The 22,783-nt window shown below is 34.4% G+C and overlaps 2 protein-coding genes across 2 annotated transcripts in view; both read right to left on the reverse strand.

Moving 5' to 3' along the window:
• Positions 1-15,591: 15,591 nt before the first annotated feature.
• HELRODRAFT_127021 (hypothetical protein) lies at positions 15,592-15,750 on the reverse strand (the record flags this gene model as incomplete). The annotated part of the gene is made up of 1 exon (XM_009031981.1): positions 15,592-15,750. A coding segment is annotated over one exon (159 nt), but the record flags the coding sequence as incomplete, so codon positions are not given.
• Positions 15,751-20,062: 4,312 nt separating this feature from the next.
• HELRODRAFT_165393 (hypothetical protein) overlaps positions 20,063-22,783 on the reverse strand; it is a gene marked incomplete at both ends in the record, with an annotated part of 4,380 nt that continues 1,659 nt past the window's right edge. Inside the window, 2 exons of the mRNA XM_009031982.1 lie at positions 20,063-20,142; positions 21,436-21,491. Coding sequence (XP_009030230.1) covers positions 20,063-20,142; positions 21,436-21,491 — 136 coding nt within the window. The remainder of the gene's footprint in view (positions 20,143-21,435; positions 21,492-22,783) is intronic.

Below are 22,783 nucleotides of genomic sequence, written 5' to 3' on the forward strand. Positions count from 1 at the left end.
AGAGGGGCCATTCTGAATTTTTCTGCAACATCCCTCCGCTATTGCATACTTCTCAGAGATTCTTAACACCCCTTGACCACTTAAGGCCTGCTGGGGACTAGGAGCCGTTGTTTTTATTTGTGATGGCATGAAATAATTTTGGGGAAAATTTTTACATCCAGACACCCATCCTGACGACAACCACCAGTTATAAGCGGTGAGCCTAGTCTTTTGCTCAAAAGCACGCAAGGCAGCATGAATGCAGTTTTATGTCATGCCCAGGACTCATGGGACAATCAAACAATCCATACGGTAAACGTGAAACCAACTAGCAAGCACGCCATCCAACTATTTTAATAATACCCAGCACAAACAGAAATATGACCAGCAAAAATTAGAAAACTAATTTAAATAATAAAAAAAGGCAAATATTGTAAATTAAAAATCAATAAAACATTGTTTCAATTGTTTTTAATTTGTCAGTATGACACCAGACTATCACATCCTAAATGACAATGCCAATCCATTTGAATCTTCTTTGTCACTCAAAAACAGAAGACAAATTTTATCGGTTCAATTCTTCAATATCCACTGCAAACCATTCGCCAGGTAAAACTTTGACGTTTTTGAATAGCCTTCGGTGTTGTTGCTTGACAGCAAAGAAATCAATTTGCATGGCTGATGGTCCACTTTTGTATATGAGATGTTCCAACCTTTTTCTAAAATATGTGTTCAGTAAACAAAACCCGTGGCTTTCAGCAAACTCAAGGATGCGGTTGCCATCTTCATTCCGTTCTCCATAGCCAAATTGTATTGTTAAGATGGTGTTAGAGAACGCAGCCCAGAAGTCATTTTTCATTACTTCTGATTTGCCTGTCTGTGGTGCGTATGCAGAAAAAATAGTCATTGTCTGCTTTTCTAGGCGAAGCTTGATCCACATGAGACGTGAGTTAAAACTTTTAATATCCTGTACTTCTTGGGCTAGCGGTTCTTTGACTAAAATTCCAACACCATTTTTGGCCGTCTTTTGATCATTCCAGAATAGTTTATATTTTTCTTTGTCTGAGTTGATATAACAGACCCCTTTTGATTTGGTATTACCATTTGGTCTCCTGAAGGCAGCAGATGTCAATTCTTCTACGCTCGAGCATTTCTGCGATTTCCATGAGCGTTCTAAGTCTAAGTACCATATAGGGGCCACAGAACTTTTCTGCAACATCCCTCCGCTATTGCATACTTCCCAGGGATTCTTAGCACCCCTTGACCACTTAAGACATGCTGGGGACTAGGGGCCGTTGTTTTTTTTGTGATGGCATACCCATCCTGTCACAACACCAGTTATAAGCAAGGCAGCGTGGATGCAGTTTTATGTCATGCCCGGGACTACAAGGTAGCAATATAATTAAAATCAACAATGACAACGACATAATCTTATATTAGAGAAAATATATGTCAACGGCATATAATTGACGAAGTGGTCCTTAAACAGATCTTAAAAGAAATGTTATACCATTCGATGATAGTAATAAAATTAAACTCAGGATATACTACAATAATTATTACATCACAATTGGTCTTAAAGAACAACTGCACTCTTGAAAACTATTCTACTTTGATGCGTAATCATGTAATACATCTAGGGCCTCGTGTAACATTGTAACTGGGTGACAAAAATGCTACCCAGCGTTGATTTTTTGTCACCCAGTAATGTTGATTTCGTGCCACTGGGTGACAGCAATTTTGTATTACAATTTTATTACGAAAAAATTGATTTTCAAAATTATAAAAGCTGGCCTCATACATTTATATATAAGCATAGAAATCTGATGTATCAACCAACGTCAATTAATTCGTTGTATGTTTTTCCAATCTTTATATATATAATTTCTTTGGTTGCTTTCCTTGACGAGACGACGGAGTACTATTTAAAAATTAATAAAATTTTCTGATTAAAATAATTACAACAACAATGGTTCAAATTTGAAGAATAGGGAGAAGTCTTTTTTCTTTTGTTAAATAAATATTTTGTTAAATAAATTATATTTTGATAGCATTTTTTACAAATTTGAAAGTATTTATCATAATTTCGCCGGGTAACGTCACTAATGAGTAATGACTAATCACACGTACGCGTGACGTAAACGAAACCAAATGTAAAAAACGGTTCAAAATTCAAAGGCACATAAATTTATAATTTGAAATGTATATAGATAATATGGTTAAATGTTTAGTTATAAGGTAGTAGTGGTATAGAATTTGTTTTTTTTGGATTTAAGTGATTTAACAATTTTGAAATTGTTTTATCGAATCTTGTCCGACTAATTTCATTGAGTTCTCTAGCCATGGTACTCTTTACCGCAGTGAGTTTCCAGCTATTCAAATCTTACCTCCGTCACCAGTTTGTAATCACATGAGAAGATCCCAGTGTTGTAACCCCCTTCGACCTCGTAACTACCAACAACGATGTTATTGCTTCAGTACTCGCTAAATCTCCAACACCGTGTTGTAGCTTCCAACGATAGTCAAGAGTTCGTTTATCCGTAGGTTCAAGATTTCCGATAGATGAACACAACTACTTTAAACGCAAACTCAGTTGAACGTTTATTTGATACCAGCAGTAATAGAAACAATAAATTAATCCAAATAACTACGCAAATCACATTTACGACTTTTACGTCTTTTTCTTATCTCTTCTCCTCTTTCTTGTGTGTGTCCTCTTCTTTAACAATATGTTAAATTTTATATATGTGTTAAATGTTAAATTTTATAATATATCATAAATACATAAACTACAAAAATGGCTTCAATCTGAAACAATTCTGTTTGTTACACTAACCCATTCAAGTGACGTTACTATTTTAATTTCTTTGAACTATAATGGCCGATTAACACACCAAAAGCTGAAACTATTAAATGACAGGTTATTATAAAACTTTACTTCGTGTGTGACTGTGTAGTTGTAACCGAACATAAACCTTCAACAAAATCAACCTGAAAATCATTATAAAAAAACATCCCCGTGTTCAAATGAACTCAAAGTATTATTTTCAATTATCTGGCAAAAGTGTCATCGGGCGAATATTCCAATGATCGGGTGATTCACCTGAAAAATTCATTTTTTTAAGCTAATCAATCAACATAATTCAATACCTAAATTTCTTTTGGACTAAAATGTAATCGGGTGAAAAGTCCACGTTCGGGCAAAAAATTTATTTCGGGCGAAAGCTCCTGTTACTAAAATTATGATATTCTAATTCGAATTATTATAAAAAAATTGAATTAACTATTTACTAATGGCATTAACATTTGAACCAAAAAATAAATAAAATAGTAATATAAATAACATAAAATACAATTTTTAAGCTAATCAATCAACATAATTCAATACCGTCATTGAAGATCACTAAGTTTTATTGATTTTTTTTTTCATTTCTAACTGTATTTTTTATATTTAGTCGGTTAATTTTTGATCCAGATTAATAACAAGTAAGTTTTTGGCTTAGTTTTTCTGCTATTTTCAATGCGATCTTTTCATTTTGTTCTTTCATATCTGCTAATAATGCTTATGTTTATTTTTTTGTTTTGGCCATCTGTTCTTTTTGTGCCGCTTGTTTAATTTTTGCAGTTTGTTGACTTTGTTTTTTGTTTGTTTCAATTGTCGACTTCGTTTTTTTTTGTTTCAGCCATTTGTTCTATTTTTCGACATGTTTGAACAATTGATGTTCAAAATTGATGATTTTGTCATTCATGTCCTTGGTTGATCTGGAGATGTGAAGGGTTATCTTTTGCTGGTGGATGAGTTGGTGGCTTGTGGTTTGCAGTGGATATTGAAGAATTGAACCGATAAAATTTTTCTTCTGTTTTTGAGTGACAGAGAAGATTGGCATTTAGGAAGTGATAGTCTGGTGTCATACTGATAAATTAAAAACAGTTGAAACAATGTTTTATTGATATTTAATTTACAATATTTGCCTTTTTTATTATTTAAATTAGTTTTCTAATTTTTGTTGGTCATATTTCTGTTTTGGATGGCGTGCTTGCTAGTTGGTTTCACGCTTATTGTATGGATTGTTTGATTGTCCCATGATTCCTGGGCATGACATAAAACTGCATTCATGCTGCCTTGCGTGCTTTTGAGCAAAAGACTAGACTCACCGCTTATAACTGGTGGTTGTCGTCAGGATGGGTGTCTGGATGTAAAAGTTTTCTCCAAAATTATTCCATGCCATCACAAATAAAAACAACGGCTCCTAGTCCCCAGCAAGCCTTAAGTGGTCAAGGGGTGCTAAGAATCTCTGAGAAGTATGCAATAGCGGAGTGATGTTGCAGAAAAATTCAGAATGGCCCATCTATGGTACTTAGACTGCTGACTTCAGGAAACTCGATGGAAATCGAATGGTGTCTGTCATGTCAACTCAGACAAAGAAAAATATAAACTATTCTGGAATGGTCAAGAGATGGCCAAAAATAGTGTTGGAAATTTTGTCAGAGAATCGCTAGCCCAAGAAGTACTAGATATTAAAAGGATTAACTCACGTCTCATGTGGATCAAGCTTCGCATAGAAAAGCAAACAATGATTATTTTTTCTGCATACGCACCACAGACAGGCGAAACAGAAGAGATAAAAAATGACTTCTGGGCTGCATTCTGTTTACTGAACCCATATTTTAGAAAGAGATTGTAACATCTAATAATATACAAAAGTGGACCATCAGCCACGCAAATTGATTTCTTTGCTGTCAAGCAACCACACCGAAGGCTGTTTAAAAACGTCAAAGTTATACCTGGCGAATCATGCGTCGCCCAACATAGACTCCTTGTGGCAGACCTGGTTGTCGAACTGTCAAAATATAAGTCTAAACAAATGCCTCGGAGAATCAAAACGTGGAAGCTGAAAAGCAATATTCATCGAGAAAAATTTCAACAGATTGTCGCCACACAGTTAGACCACCAATCGCAAGCCAGTACAGATTGGAGTACATACAAAACCGTTTTAATGAACGCTGCAACTACAGTTTGTGGGAAAACTGGTACAAAACGTCAGCATGAACGTGACACTTGGTGTTGGAATGACAGTGTACAAAATGTAATAGCTGAAAAAAAAGTTGCATACAAGCAATGGCAAAAATCAAAGTCTGTAGATGACCATAAAATATTCCGTGAGAAGAACAACTATGCAAAACGTCAAGTTTGGCTCGGACAGATCAGTGCAGAGAGTGGCTCACTAAAAGCAATGGTGAACAAATGAAATCTCTGTATCGTATAGCAAAACAAGCAAAGCGTACGAAAAAAGACATAGTTGGTGCCTCATGTATCAAAAACGACAAAAATGAAATGATTCTTGAACAAGATGAGATCAAGCTAAGGTGGAGAGAATACTTCAATCGTCTGTTAAACGAAACAAATCCCATCAATGTTAACTTTGACGCACCACCCATCGAAGGTCCGATTCCAAACATCACTTTAGAGGAGCTTACAGAAGCTCTGAAAGCTATGAAGGATGGAGAGGCAGCAGGGCCCTCGGGACTCACAAATGACATTATCAAAGCATATGGTACTGCAGGTATCCAAACATTACTACAACTTTACCGTGAAATCTGGAGAAATTGCTCAATGCCGACTGAATGGAACTATAGCATGACATTCCCGCTATACAAAGGCAAAGGTGATCCATTGAACTGTTCATCATATCGGGGTATACGTCTGTTAGAACACTCCCTGAAAATTGTCGAAAAAATCATTGAGAGAAGATTAACGTCGTGCATCAAAATCGGAAATTATCAATTTGGTTTTTTAGCGGGGAAATCAACAATTGATGCAATTCACATCCTTCGGCAATTGCAAGAGAAGTACCTCGCAAAGCATCAACAACTATCACACATTTTTGTAGAACTTGAAAAAGCATTTGATCGAGTTCCCCGTGAAGCAATCAGATGAAGTCTACGTCGACAATTCATTCCAGAATATCTTGTTCGACTTGTGATGGAAATGTATACGAATACTAAGATTTTTGTCAGCACAACGGTTGGAAACACAGATGCATTTGACATCGGCGTTGGAGTTCACCAAGGCTCGATTCTCAGTCCACTGTTATTTATAACTGTGATGGAAGAAATCACAAAACCGATACGCACTGGTGACATTTGGAATCTAGTATATGCTGATGATATCGTTTTAACAGCCACGTCTGAGCAGAATGCAGCACAGATGTTTGAAGATTGGAACACCAGACTCGCCGATCATGGATTCAAAATCAACATCAGCAAAACCATCATCCCACTACCACTACGATCAAGACTTTATAATTCTGTGATACGTACGGTGTTGTTATATGGTGCAGAAACATGGCCAATGACAACCAAACCGGAACAACAACTTCAAGGAACCCAATGAAAATGATCCTATGGATGCAACGAATTAGTCCGAAGGACCACATAAAATCTACCGAAATCCTGCGTCATGCTGGTTTAGATGATATAAAGGACGAATGCCGGCAACACCGTTTGCAGTGGTTTGGTCATGTCAAACGAAATGGAAAGAGTGCCATAACTTCTCTTGCAGATGTTGAAGTACCTGGCACACGTCCCAAAGGCCGTCCAAAGAAGTCCTGGTCGCAAACAATCGAGCAAGACATAAAAGCTCTGAATTTAAATGAAATGGATACAACTGATCGTCTAATTTGGCGCAAAAAGTTGATGGCAAAGAAAACAACGTTCTATATCGGGTAACCGGTTCTCTGGATGCAAAACGAAGATGGATTGATTGTATTTTGTATGAATATAATTAAATGCAGTGTACATTTACTAATAAAAAATAATGTATACTTCTTGTGTACCTTTTTTTATTTGGCTGTAAATATGCTTTTTTTCCATTTATGATCCCTCCCTTTTAAGTTTTGATTTTTATGAACTTTTCAATGTCGTTAATAAGGAGTACCACTGTATTTTAAAAGTTTCATGATTTACTTTAAGCTTCGTTTTTATTTTATCTTTTTTGTGTTATCAATTGATTTATCTGCTTCCGTCATTTCTTTGTTTGCGATGGTTAAATATTGAGCCTTAAAATTGTCGCAGGGTTTTCAGTGATTCTGATAATTTTTGTTTTTAATAATTATTTAAAAAATTATTATAAAAATGTGAAAGTTTTGCACGTAATAATGCATATTTATACATCTGAGAAGATATAAATATGGAAATTAAAAAAAAAATTTTTATTATTAAATGATAATGTTTAAAATTTTAAATAACTAAGTTTTGAAAACAGCGAAAATTCGACGTTGCTTAAAATTTTTGTACATCACTTTTATGATATATAGCTTTTTAAAACAAAACATAAAATTTACAAAACGATATTAATACTTAAAAAAACGATGTTAATACTAAAACTGAAAAAAAAAATTAAAAGAATACTAAAAGAAAAAAAAATGGAATGAAATCTACATTTATTATTAAATGATGATGTTCAAATTTATTAATAACTAAGTTTTTTTTGACAACAAATAAAAAAGCTTAAAAATAATAAAATTTATTTAAGTTTAAAGAAGCAATTATCACGAAAACTTTAGAAGTAATGAAAGATGATGAAAAGACAGAAGTTTTAATATTTTTGGTTAATTTAACGACGGATGTTGATGAAATTGATATTAGCAAAATTCCAATAGACACCACGGTATTTCTTGATATAACTAGCAACAACCAGTCTCAAAAAGATGTAAAGGACAAAACCAAGTGAAATACATTTTTTAAACGAATGATTGCCAAATTTATTTATTTACTCTAAATTCAACGTAACAACCTAATAATCAAATTCATTGATGTAACAATATTGAGATTGTCTTATCATTTGACATCTTTGTACTATTTCATAAAAGAACGCCATGACCTAATGGAAAGCTTTACTTTCAATATTTAAAAAAAATTTATTAACAGAAGACTAACAAATTTAAGATTGTGCTGGTTTACTACTAGTGGCTGATCGAGGGAGCCGTATTATTATAATTGATATATTGTTATTCTGATCAGTATTGTTATTAAAATTGTTTTTACACCGAAAATTCTATTTTATGTAAAAAAATCGACCAAAAAAATGACATAATAAGTAATAAAATAGACAGTTTATTTTTGGCCACACAACAACAAATTAGGTTAGTTTTTAGGCTTCTCGTCAAATCTCGAAATTGTAGCATAATTTTAAAATTTTGGCCACTTGCTGCATAAATCGAAGTGCTATACGAAAACAAATAAAATAAAATTCAATTTAAAACAAAAAAATTTATTAAAAAATTTTAATTCAACTACTAAAACTGAGTAACTTTTCAAGCCAAAGCGCAAACAACAGCTAGCTTTCTGATTATTCTTTTGAAAAACTTGTACTAGCTATTTTGTTATTTTTTTATAATTCTTTATTTTTTTTCACACCGGGCACAAACATTCACACACACACATTCACGCAAATATATATGTATGTATAAGTGTCCAATAGATTGATATATATATATATATATATATATATATATATATATCAATTGAGGTGCTTGGTTGCTCAGCAATCAAAAACTCAACTTTTAATCGCCGCTCAAAGCAACATCGATCAACACACAAAACACGAACTCTGACAAAATCGATGTTCAACAGACAAGCGCTGCATTCAGAGTTTGTATTTATGAAACAGACTCAGCTGAGTTCATGAATGCAGAAAACTGGCCAGACCAAATCATCGTCCGCGAATGGTGTTTCAATGATCCGTCGGCAAATGTTGTTTCAACTAAAAATAGCAAAGAATAAAAACTTCATAGAAGAGAATCTCGAAGAATCAAAATATTACACTGTAAAAGAATTATCTAACATAATAAAATTGAAGAATAAAATGAAAAACAATCACCTACCAATCATTCATCTGAATGCTCGAAGTTTGTTTCATAAATTATTAAATCTAGAAATCTTCTTAAAACAATTCGACGACTTTTTCAAAATTATAGTAATATCAGAAACGTGGTTGAACAATGAAACAGTTGATTTAATTAAGTTAAATAATTACAATTTTGTATATAAAAATAGAAAAAGCAAACGAGGCGGAGGTGTTGGTGTGTTCATAAAGCATGACATCAAATATGTTGTAAATGATAACAGTGCATTTGATGATGAAAATGTCGACGTTCTCTGTGTGGACATTGAATCGGGGCATGCTTCATCTAGGGATGTGCTAAAAGTTATCGCGATATACCGCCCACCCAATTATAAATTTGAGCCTTTTTTAAATAAAATCAATTTGATTTTACACGCCATCAAATCCGCCGACAAAACTGTTATAGTGGGCGGCTTTAATGTTAATTTATTGGACAATGATTCAAATGATTCTAAAGACTTCCAAAATTTACTATTTTCATTTTGTTTCTTGCCTTTAATTAATTTACCAACAAGAGTAACTTGTAACGCCAATTCATTAATCGACAACATATTTACGAACCTGTATCAACATTGCGAAAGTGGAGTCATAGTCTCAGACTTTTCTGACCATTTTCCAGTTTATGCAATAGTAGAAAATTTTAAAACTGCTATCAATGATGACCAAATTTTATGTAGAAAAATTAATAAAACATCCATTTTCTTTATTAAAAAAGCCCTCTCACTTCAAAATTGGCATTCAGTTAAAAACGAGAATAATATAGATACAGCATGCCTGAATTTCTACAATATACTCAATAAAACTCTTGACACATACGCACCTCTGCAGTGGCAGAAACAAAAATATAAAAAAGCATGGGTATTTGATGAAATAATAAAATTATCAAAAAAACAGAATCGACTGTATAAAATAGCAGTCGCTGCACCAAACTCCGCTAATGTTGAAAAATATAAAAAGTTTAGAAATTACTTTACATCAGTAAAGAGAAAGGCAGAAAAAAATTATTTTCAACAAAAATTTGAAGAGGCAAAGGGTTGCTCCAAACAAAAATGGGAAATAATAAACGGTATAATGAATAGAAAACAAAACAATCTTGAAATTAATAAGCTAAAAGTTGACGACAAAATCATCGAAGACCCAGAGGAAATAAGTATTCTTTTCAATGAATACTTCATCAATGTCACAGAGAAGCTGTTAGAAAATCAAATAGTTACTGAAGATAAATTACAAATAAATAGTGCAATCTGTAAATCAATGTATATGAACTCCACCAATGAAGAAGAAGTAATGTACATTGTTCAAAACTTAAGCAACAAAAAAAGCACGTCAGATGATACTTTAAGTAACAATCTACTTATAAAAATCATCCCAGAAATTGTCATCCCAATCACTCATATTTACAATCTTTCCATCGTCCAAGGAATATTTCCACAATGCTTCAAAACATCCAGAGTAGTTCCAATTCACAAAAAGGGGAGCAAATTAGAGACAAGTAATTATCGACCAATATCTCTACTTTCTCCACTTTCCAAAGTACTAGAAAAAATAATTTTTGTCAGAGTCACCTCATTTCTGTCCATAAATAAATTATTAAATGATAATCAATATGGCTACAGAGCACAGCATTCAACTGAGCAAGCTGTGCTGCAATTAGCACAAAATGTTATGAATAATCTTAACGAAAAGATACTGACTGTAGGTGTATTCATAGACCTCTCAAAGGCCTTTGACGTCATCAACCACGATATACTGATTAAAAAATTAAATTCACATGGAATAAGAGGAAAAGTAAGTGCATGGTTCAAAAGTTATTTAGAGAACAGAGACCAGTATGTGGCAATAAAAAGTCACTCCTCAACAAAACTTAACGTAAGATCAGGCGTGCCACAAGGATCAATTTTAGGTCCTCTTCTATTCATAATCTTCATGAACGATTTTCAACATGCAACTGATGCAAATCACCTTCTATATGCAGATGACACTAACATCTTCTTCCCAACTAAAGACCCATTGAAAGAAGTAGAATACATCATTAACAGTCTTCAAAATATATCAACCTGGTTTATCAAAAATAAATTAATAGTAAATTATTCTAAATGTAATTACATTCTTTTTGGTCCGAAAATTTTAACAAATATTATACCTAACCTAGACATAAAAATGAACAATATTTCTATTCCTCGCTCAACCAGCACAAAATTCCTTGGAGTAACAATCAAGGACAATCTTTCTTGGGATATTCACATAGATACTATGTCTAAAAGAATATGCAAAACCCTAGGAGTTATAAGCAAAATTAAAAATAAATTAAATAAACCTACTCTAATTGACCTGTATTATTCGTTAATCTTTCCTCACCTCATCTACTGCAACGTAATTTGGGGAAACAGTCCTGACATTCATCTAAAACAATTAACAAAATGCCAAAACCGATTCATCAGAATATTTAAAAATCTTCATCCTCATTGTCACACAAGTGAATATTATCTCGAGATGAAAATACTCAACATCAAAAACTTGTTCATCTACCACGTTGCAACATTCATTTTTAGATTTCTACGTCAGCAATTGCCGGCATTTTTTAGAAACTTTTTCACTTTTGGAACTTCCATTCAAGCAAGAACTACACGCCACACGCCACTTTTCTATGCTCCACCAGCCAGAATTAAAGTACTCTGCATGAGTTTGAAACATACCGGCCCAGGAATATGGAAGACGATTCCACAAGAAATTAAAGATTGTAACACTTTGCATCTTTTTAAAAATAAACTGAAAAATTTTTTAATTACGAAAAGTTCTGTTTTTCAAGGATAATAATGTATATGTATATATATGTATATAAGTGTGTACATATTTATTTTATCAATTTTGACAATTTTATTTTATCATTGAGAAGCTATTTTGAGCTGCACGGTGGCCGAGCCCACAAGAATTAATTTTCTTTTATTGGTCTCCGAATCATTCATGCTTTTGTTTTGTTTGATTGAATAAAAGTGATTTGATTTGATTTGATATATATATATATATATATATATATTTCTTTTTTGACACATCTTGAGAGCGGAAGATATATATATATATATATATATATATGTATATATATATATATATATATATATGTATATATATGTTGGTAATAGACCATAATTTTTACAATATTCTATAAATTCTACCGAATGTTTGGCGTTAATATGTTTGTAGTTCGTTTTTTCGATTTTTCGATTTTTCTCACTAAAGTTTTTTGCTGAACGTTTAGTTTATTAAAATTCAAAATAAACTTATTTATTGACTTTGAATTTCTTCATCGATAGCATCATATTCTTCTTTGTCACTATTTAAAAACTAGCATCGTAAATAGTGACAAAGAAGAATATGATGCTATCGATGAAGAACAGGAGACCAAAGAAGATGACCAGCCAATTAAGAAACCTGACACCTAATTCGCGTCAAAGTTCAATTTTACAACACCAAAGTTAATTTTTACAACGTCAAAGTTAATCTTTATTAATCTAATTAATATTTCCCTATATATACAACAAGGAACACTGACGATGATTCATTCGGAATCGAAATATGGCCTTATTTGCAGCATGAATTCGAAAAATAAGTACTGGATATTAAAAGGATTAATTCACGTCTCATGTGGATCAAGCTGCGCATAGAAAAGCAAACAATGATTATTTTTTCCGCATACGCACAACAGACAGGCAAATCAGAGATGAAAAATGACTTCTGGGCTGCATTCTCTGACACCATCTCAACAATACCAAAATCTAAAACAATCCTGATTGGAGGCGATCTCAAAGAAAGTTGCATACAAGCAATGGCAAAAATCAAAGTCTGTTTATGACTATAAAATTTTTTGTGAGAAGAACAACTAAGACGTCAAGTTGCACTGGCTCGGACAGATCAGTGCAGAGAGTGGCTCACTAAAAGTTAAGGTGAACAAATGAAATCTCTGTATCGTATAGCAAAACAAGCAAAGCGTACGAAAAAAGACATAGTTGGTGCCTCGTGTATCAAAAATGACAAAAATGAGATGGTTCTTGAACAAGATGAGATCAAGCTACAGTGGAGAGAGTACTGCAACCGTCGAAGGTCCGATTCCAGACATCTTTTTAGAGGAGCTTACAGAAGCTCTGAAATCTATGAAGGATGGAAAAGCAACAGGGTCCTCTGGACTCACAAATGATATTATCAAAGCATCTGGTACTGCAGGTATCCAAACGTTACTGCAACTTTGCCTTGAAATATGGAGAAATTGCTCAATGCCGACTGAATGGAACTATAGCATGACAGTCCCGCTATACAAAGGCAAAGGTGATTCATTGGGGTATACGTCTGTTAGAACACTTCCTGAAAATTGTCGAGAGAATCATTGAGAGAAGATTAACGTTGTGCATCACAATCGGAAGTTATCAATGACTGGTTCAATTTAAATCGCTATTTATTATCAATTTGGTTTCCTAGCGGGGAAATCAACAATTTATGCAATTCACATCTTTCAGCAACTGCAAGAGAAGTACCTCGCAAAGCATCAACAACTATCACACATTTTTGTAGACCTTGAAAAACAATTTGATCGAGTTCCTCGTGAAGCAATCAGGTGGAGTCTACGTCGACAACTCATTCCAGAATATCTTGTTCGACTTGTGATGGAAATGTATACGAGTACTAAAACTCTTGTCAGCCCAATGACAACCAAACTGGAACAACAACTTCAACGAACCGACATGAAAATGCTCCGATGGATGCAAAGAATTAGTCTGAAAGACCACATAAAATCTTCCGAAATCCTGCGTCGTGCTGCTTTAGATGATATAAAGGACGAATGCCGGCAACACCATTTGCGGTGGTTTGGTCATGGAAGTGGAAACAGTGCCATAACTTTTCTTGCAGATGTTGAAGTACCTGGCACACGACTCAAAGTCCGTCCAAAGAAGTCCTGGTCGCAAACAATCGAGCAAGACATGAAAGCTCTAAATTTAAATGAAATTGATACAACTGATCGTCTAATTTGGCGCAAAAAGTTGATGGTAAAGGAAACAACGTCCTACCTCGGGTAACCGGGTCTCTGGACGCAACACGAAGATTGATTGATATATATGTATATTTGCAATTATTGATAAGGATTACAGCATGTTCGTCGTTAGTTAACTTCCTGTTTAACTTAACTTTTCGATTTTTCTAATGGTTGATCGTAAATCATTCTTTAGTTTCCTCTGGACTCACAAATGATATTATTCTTTCTGGAGTTTTTCTGGAAATTGTACAATTTATTGAAAATAAAATTTTTTTCAAAATTCATGATTCAAATTTTTTTAAATTAGATTTGTTGTTACCCCGATTCAATCAATCAGTCAATCAATCAATTAGCTTATAAAGCGCTATTTCTGCAATGTTCAACAGCGCTCCTCAATGATATTTGAAAACAGATGGGTCTTGAGATCCGCTCTGAACTTCGCAAGTGATGGAGAGGTAGTCAGAGAAGTAGGTAGAGAGTTCCAGAGAAATGGACCAGAAAAAGCAAAAGCAGATTTGGTAAAAGAGTGTTTAACACGAGTTAAAAAAAAGCGAGAAGAAGAAGACGATCGTAAACCGGGGCGTTAGGTTCAATTATATATCTGATAAATACTTAGGAAATAATTTAGATTGAGACTTGAAACGTGCAAATTTTAAAAATTATTCTATATTTTATAGGTAGCCTGTGCAAGAGAACAAGATATGGAGATATATGAGAAAAGAAAGGGGCACGAGCAACTAGACGAGCAGCAGAGTTAAAAGCTTAAAGGATAGAGTATAGAGTCAGGAAGACCATAGTAGAGCGAGTTACAATAATCAATCTTAGATAAGACTAACGAAGTAACTAGAAGAAGAAGAGTAGGATCATCAAGAAAAGGCAAAAATTTTATTTTTCTAAGTAGATGAAAGGAGAAGAGAAAAGGCAAAAGTTTTTTTATTCTACGTAGATGAAAGTAAGAGCTTCTAGCAACACTATTAATCTAAGAAGAGAGAGACATGGTAGAATCAAAGATAAAACCTAGACTACGAAACTTATGAGACATCAAGAGTTTTAGAATCAGGCAAGATAATAGGAGGAATAGTAATAGAGTGTTTAGATTTATTAAAACAAATTAATTCAAACTTAGAAGGATTAAGTTTAAGACACATAGAGTCAGACCAAGCGATAATTGAAGAAAGACATAGAGATAGATTATGAAGAACACTATTGAGATTAGATGGAGGAAAAGAAGTATAAATGTAAGAATCATCAGCATATAGTTGACTAGAGAAAGAAAAGTTATTAATAATACGAGGTAGTTCAGAAGTATAGAGTATAAATAGAAGAGGTATAGAACCCTGAGGTACTCCGAAATTAAGAGTAGAGGGGTTAGAAGTAAAATTATTGAGAACAACAGAAAAAAAAACGATTACAGAAATAAGAAGAAAACCAAGATAAACAAGAATCAGTAATATTAAAAGAAAGATGTAGCAGTCTCAAGAAAATAGTATGATCAACAGTATCAAAAGCCGAGGAAAAGTCAAGAGCAAGATGAAGAGTAAGATTACTATTGTCACTAGAGAGAAGGGTTTTTTATGAGAGGATTTCTTATGAAAAAGTTTAGATAGAGCAGACCACCTATTTTTAGATGTTGAAGCATATGCTATAGAATTTCTAAGAAAAGTATAGTGTTTAGAGAATTGTGTATTTTGAGTAAAGACGTTCCAGTACTGTGAGCAGGTCTGAAACCAGATTGAGATTCAGGTAGCAAGGAGTTAAAGTTTAAATAGGATGACAGTTGATTAAAAACTACTTTTTCTATTATTTTAGAGATGAAAGTAATATTAGTAACAGGTCTATAATTAGATAAAGAGGTAGGATCTAAGGATGAGTTTTTAAGAATAGGAATAACAATAGAATTCTTATAAGAAGTAGGAAACTTAGAGGTGGAAAGAGATAAATCAACTAATTTGAGAATGATTGGATAAAATATTGAAGAAAATTCTTTAAGTAAATTAGAAAGAAGTAGATCTAGAGAACAGGTTGTGGACGACATAAAATTAATAATTTTAGTTAGTTCTAAAAGATTTATTGGAGTAAATACAGAAAAAGATTCAGTTGTAAGTTTAGTAAAGTTATGAGAAGAAAAATTAGAATTAGATGTTCTTAAAGAAGTAGTTTTATTTATAAAAAAAGTCATGAAATTGTTGAGCAGAAAAAGATGAGTGAGAGGATTTCTTTTGAAGAAGTTTAGATAGAGCAGATGTTATAGAATTTCTAAGAAAAGTAGAGTGTTTAGAGAATAGTAGATATTTATAATTAATCAATTCAGATAGAATAAAAAGAGTTAGATGGATTTAACCTATAGACTTTCTCCAGTCTTCTAACATTTTTCTTGGCTACTACACAAGCATAATCAAAACAAGGAGCCTTACGAGATAGAGCTTATAAGTAAAAGATTTAAGAGCTTATCAAGAATAGATGTAATATAGATATTAAAAGCATAGACAAAATCATCAACATCAGAAAATAAGGTAGTATCAAAAATAGTTTCAGTAAGAGATTGAAGAAAAATATCTTTATCTATATTTTCTATTGCGTTGTCTCGCGACTGCGTGTTTTAGCGGAGCTCTATCTTTTTTCGATAATTTGTGTTGTTAGAGGTCGTTGTTTCACGAGTTTTTTCTCGGAGGTGGTGTTACTGGTCTTGGCGACACAGCGGACTATCGGTTGGTGAAATTTATTGTGGTTTTCGGTGGTTTTTGGAATGGTTTTTAACGGTGTTTAGAGTGTGTTGTGTGTTTCACCTGCAATTCTACACATAGACTACTTTCCTCAGCCAATCAAATGTCAGCTGCGAATTGACCTAATAAATCCTTATCAATGAACGTAAAGCACATGTTCTACAATCGCCTTCCTTAACCAATCAGCTTTCAGTTGTAATTAACCTAGCTTCGCCTGTCAACACTTACAACATTCTTTCTCAAATGTAATAGCTATCGACATTATTAAGTACATAGTGCGGTCTTTCACCTATCAACATTGTTAACTAGTCAAATCTGGTACATCTGGTCCGTTACAACTAAATTATTCAATCTAGAACAAATTTATTTTTTTCAACCGTTTCTTCAACTTTCAATCGAACAACAATTGTCGACGATCTCTTCTCTGCCACCGTCAGCTACGTCACGGCTTTTGACAATCGGCATAAACATCAATCAAACAACAATTGCCACAACTGGAAAACTGGTTCGTTACCAGTCACGATGATGTCAACATCGGTCGGAAAATCCAAGTTGTGAACGTGCTGTTGTTGTCGACTATCCCATTAATTATTGTTCTATTCTTTTATCTTAACATCAATCACACAATTGCATATATATCTTTAATTTTCTCTTTGTAGATGACATTTGCATACACAACCACGCAGCTGCTTTCACTGGCGCCTGCAGCCATCTCGCGACCTATTCCTAGACCCGCTAGAATAATTTTGTTCCGGTTGAGGATCTGGAGGCCTCGGAAGGGTCGTATCAGGCTTAAGCACTCGTTGTCTGCAGTAGATGGATCTCATAAAAATTCTACAAAAACAATTCTGGGTCTTCTGAATGCTCGTTCGGCATTGACATACTGGCACTCACGGAGATTTGGATCTCATCTGACGCACCCAATGCAGTGAGGCTGGATATTGCCTCATCTGGTTTTCCTGTGGCACATTATCATAGGCCTGATCGGCGTGGTGGTGGCATCTCTGTTGTATACCGGGCGACATTTCGACATTCAGCGCTAGATTTTGGTATTTTCGCAACGTTCGAGCTGCTTGTCACCAAGCTCTTGTGCCCTGAGTCGGCTATTATTCTCGCCGTTCTTTATCGCCCTCCTGGTCCTGCTGTAGAATTCGTTTTTTGAGGAACTGGAGACTTTGATAAATTACTTACATTTATCTTCCTTTATAATTTGTGGCTACCAACTGTCCTGGTAGCAAGCGTCTCTCCTCTCTTCTGGAAGAAAATAACATCTCAACACGTAAGCTTTCCAACACACCGGTGTGGTAATACTCTTGATCTAATCATCACCTCGACTTCGTTTTTTGACAGCATAAAAGATGTGAGATCCTCAGATGTCACCTACTCTGACCATAAAATCATTCTTGTGGACATATGTACATTCAGTACCCCGCCCCTAGTTGAAACTCGTACATATAGGCCTATACATCGCATTAACCTAAACAGATTTCAATCTGACTTAATAGCTGTTGTCGATTCTCTGCTCTCTGCTTCACTGGATCCTGATATGCTGGCTTCAGCCCTTGATCGGAATTTGCACAGTTTGCTGGATCGACACGCTCCACTAAAAACTATTACCATCAGGCGTGGCCAAAAATATATCTTCACCCTTTCTGATGAGGCACGTCAGGCAAAGAGAGATTGTAGACGCCTAGAAAGAAAATTGCGGCTGGATCCTCGTCACGCGGTAAAACATGCTTACAGGGTTGCAAAAAACGTAACTAAAACCGCCATCCTCAAATATAGAGCGGACTGTATAAGCTCTGAATTGGGTAAATCAAATTCAAATCCTCGTTTCCTGTGGCGCTTGGCTAACAAAGTTCTTCACAGCCACCCTGTCCATCTCTATAATGATGCAGATTGCAAGAGGCTGGTTAATTCCTTTAAAACACATTTTTTCAGGAAAAAATAAAAAAAATATATCTCTCAATATCCACCGCTATCTCTAAATCCACTTCTGTCACTTTCCCTGCTCGTCCATATAAAGGCGACATTTTTCTTCAATTTGCTGATACTGATTGTGATGAGATGACTAAACTCATTGCCTCTCTACCAAACAAAACATCACCCATTGATCCTATTCCAACCTCAATGCTAAAGCAATTCTCGTCAATCTTAGCACCTATTCTGGTCAAGCTGACTAACTCTGTCTTCAGCACTACTGAAAAAACAATCCTTGGATCCTGATGATCCGTTAAATTACCACCCTATATCAAACTTATCAACATTTTCAAAGCTACTTGAGCGCGTCATATTGCTAAGACTACGTGCCCACCTAATGTCAAATCATAACTATCCAAATCTTCAATCTGCTTATCGTTCTCATCATTCCACTGAGACTGCATTGCTACACATTGCTGATGATATTTTTAATGAGGCCTGCAACCGAAAGGTAATCATTGCAGTTGGGCTCGACTTGTCCGCTGCCTTTGATACCATCAGTCACTCGGTTCTTTTCGAACGCCTACAACGAGAGTTTGAGGTGGATGGTCATGCACTATCACTGATTAGATTTTACCTGAGCTGCAGACAGCAGTTTGTGAAGCTGGGAAACCATAATTCCTCTACCTGCTTGATCGACACTGGAGTCCCTCAGGGTTTCGTCCTCGGTCCAATCTTGTTCACTACCTATGTGTCTCCTGTTAGCGACATTTTTAGTAAAAATGGATTATTTTCTCATCACTACGCCGATGACACTCATCTGCATACATCTGTCACTTCTGGCGATCAGCATTCGAGTTTTAAGCAATTGTACTAGCAAGGTTTATCGGTGGTATGCTAATAATTTTTTTTTCTCAACCCTAACAAATCTAAAATTACGGTCATTGGGACACATCAACAACTGTCGAGGTTTCTGCTCGAAGAAATGGACATTGCCGGGTCCACATTGCCTATCTCAGATGCGATCAAGTTGCTTGGGGTCACTTTTGACAGACATCTAAATTTTGATAAAAACATATCAGAAATCGTCAGATCCTGCAACTATCACCTCTGCGCAATAAGACATATTAGACATATGATTACATGTGATGTTGCCGCTGCCCTTTGCAGATGTTTGATGCTTTCTAGATTAGACTACTGCAACTCCTTATTGCTTATTGTATGGGGCCTCACGTGCATCTGTCAGAAAGCTACAGACTATCCAAAATAAAACTGCTAGACTGATATTTAATAAATCTCCTCGTTTTAGTCCTTCCATTCTCTTTCCAATGCTTCATTGGCTTCCAATTTCCGCTCGAATCATCTTCAAAATTGCAGTCCTTACCTTCAAAACCCTTTTATTAAAATCCCCAACATATCTATACGACCTCATATCCAGACATGAGCATACTAGATCACTCCGCAGCAGCTCAACAGGTTTCCTAAACATTCCCGTTGCCGGATCCCGCCTGGCTAGCCGCGGTTTTCGTCACGCTCTTCCGTATGTCTGGAATGCGTTACCTCCTGAGTTAAGACAATGTTCCTCGTTGAGTCTTTTCAAAAAGGGATTAAAGACTCATCTTTTTAACACGGGCTCCGGGCGCCTCTGAAGCAGCTGTGCGAATGGGCGCTTCATAAATGTTTATATTATTATTAAGAGAAGACCAGCATCTTTTAGAAATAGACAGATGAATTTGAAGGAAGAAAATCTAATGAAAAAACAGATTTAATAAGAAGGTGATCAGAATAAGGAACAGAGCTAGCAGAGATATTAATAGGCTTAGGAAAAGATGAAGCTATAATAAAATCAATAGCGTTACCAGAAGTATGGGTAGGAAAAGAAAAATATTGTGTTAAGTTAAAAAGAGACAAAATATCATTAAATTTACGAGTGTAAGAACATGATAGATTATTGAAGTGCAAGTTGAAGTCATCAGAGAAAGGAATAGAAAAAGAGTAGAGAGATTCAGCGAGTGAGTAGAATTCATCTAAAAATAAAGGGAGAGAAGAAGGAGGGCGATAGATTACAGCAATATAAAAAAGTGGAGAAGAAAACTTAAGAGATTCAACAAGACATTCAAAAGAAGAAAAATTAAAGGAAGCATTAATGGAAGCAGTAAATAGAGATTTATAAAATAGACAGATACCCCCATAAGAAGAATGAGAAGATGATAGAAGGTTTTTTGGAGATCTAGAGAGTTCAAGGAAACTGTAACCATCAGGAGTAGCAAGAATAAGAGAGGGAGAGTTAGAGTCCTCGTGCCAAGTTTCAGTAAGAGTAAAAAAATCAAGTAACTGAAAGGAGTGTTAGAGAGGCTTAAGAAAAAGTCTCTAGAATATGACGTAATAATATTTACAAGTTATAGAAAAAGATATAGAAAGATATAGAAAAAAATAGTAATAGTAAAAAAGAAGAGAACTCAATCGTTCAGAAGCAAAAAACAAGACTCCACCCAAATTACAAAACCACCGAGAAAACGTGCCGCCATCACGCTAAACGCAAAACCACATTCATTCATTCATCCTGTAGATACGCCCTATTCTGATTTTTACTAATTTTCAGTGCATTTTTGGTTTATACAGCTGTTGAGTAAACTCTGTTGAACTCCCTTCGATCTACCATTAGGCAAATACCGGTGCTTACCCTCTCGCCAAATATTTAAACAAAATTTTACCCCATATGCTCCAAATAATTTACACTCCAGTTTACTCGTGAATTTATCAATCTTTTGGACACTAACAAACAAATCATCTTACTTCTCTATATGTCGAATCCTTATTTTTAAATGTTCTACCGCAAATTTCTTTTTTGAGACATCTTGAGAGCGAAACGTTCAGAGACATACCTGAATAAGAATCAAAATTTATGCCAGGTATGTTCGTCGCCCACGATGATTCGGGCCTGATTAAATTTAATAAGTGTATAGATATAATTTTCCAATTTATATATTTATTTCTATATAATAATGGTAATAATTTACTTAGTTTCAAAAAGTTTTGTTTTTAAATCCGAATCGAATAAATTTATTTATATATTTGGAAATACCGTAAATCAGAAAAAAATTGAAGAGGTAAAAAGAGCAAAGTAATATAGGATAAAGCTTGATGCATCTCACCAACACCAATTAAGCCAAGGTTATGACAATGTTTCAGTAATGTTTCAGTAATGTCAGGTGTTCATTCTGGAGTACAAGCCAGGATCCATCAAATTAATCAGAATATTTTATTTGCACCTTGTTATAATCATTTGCTTAATTTAAGTGGGGTTAACACGTCTGAAAGCAATTAAACCAAGGCAACGTTTTTTGGAATAAATGATAGCATTTAAAACATCTTTTCTTCATCAACTCATAGACTTGATATTTTGTCAGAAGCAATCAGGATGAATGCGAAAAGGCTAGCAGGAACCTGGTAAGTGAGCAATATCATGCAGTGAAAATTGTAATGAGCAATATGCTCACTTAGTTGAAATTGGTAGAGGCACTAGAAAAATTATGTGATACATTAGAAAATTTAAATACAAAAGTTCAGCTCAAATTTTAATGAAAAATAAATTTTCAAGATTTTAATTTTCTTACTTATCTTCATTTCTTTCTTATCTTCATTTTTCAAAAATACCAACAAATAGAGGAATTGGTTTAAATAAAACCAATGAAAAATTAGATGCTTTGAAACTTTTCCTGCAAGGATCGTCGCGATAAAATGGTTAAAAAGGCATAGAAATTTTTTACAGAAGTTTGTGAAGAAATGGAAATACCCATGAAAAAATTGAACCAAAAAAAGTCTAAGAAAGCCAGGTGATGATGAAACTTTGACATTGAAGCAAGAATTGAGACGAAATATGATTTCAGTCACTTCATAATTTTTTTCAAGATCATAGGAAAAAGAGAGAATCAATGCCAAATGTGTATGTAAAATTTGTAGCCATTCATTCATCACATTTTATTGGATTAGAGATAGATGAACTTTCAAAAGCTGATGCCAAATTTTACAATTACGTTTGATGAACTATAAGAAAATGAAGAATTACCAGAAATTAAATGTTAATGCTATAATGTGTTTTCAACTGATATGATTGCTAAACCATTTTGCTTGGTTCATTATAGAATTCATTTATAACCTCTCGGCTTCGATTTATAAAAGCTCCTTTCGCAAGAAGAAATTGAAAGGTCGCTGACAAATATATCTCGTTTG

Source organism: Helobdella robusta, assembly GCF_000326865.2.
Source record: "Helobdella robusta unplaced genomic scaffold HELROscaffold_8, whole genome shotgun sequence".
NCBI classification, from domain to species: Eukaryota; Metazoa; Annelida; class Clitellata; order Rhynchobdellida; family Glossiphoniidae; genus Helobdella; species Helobdella robusta.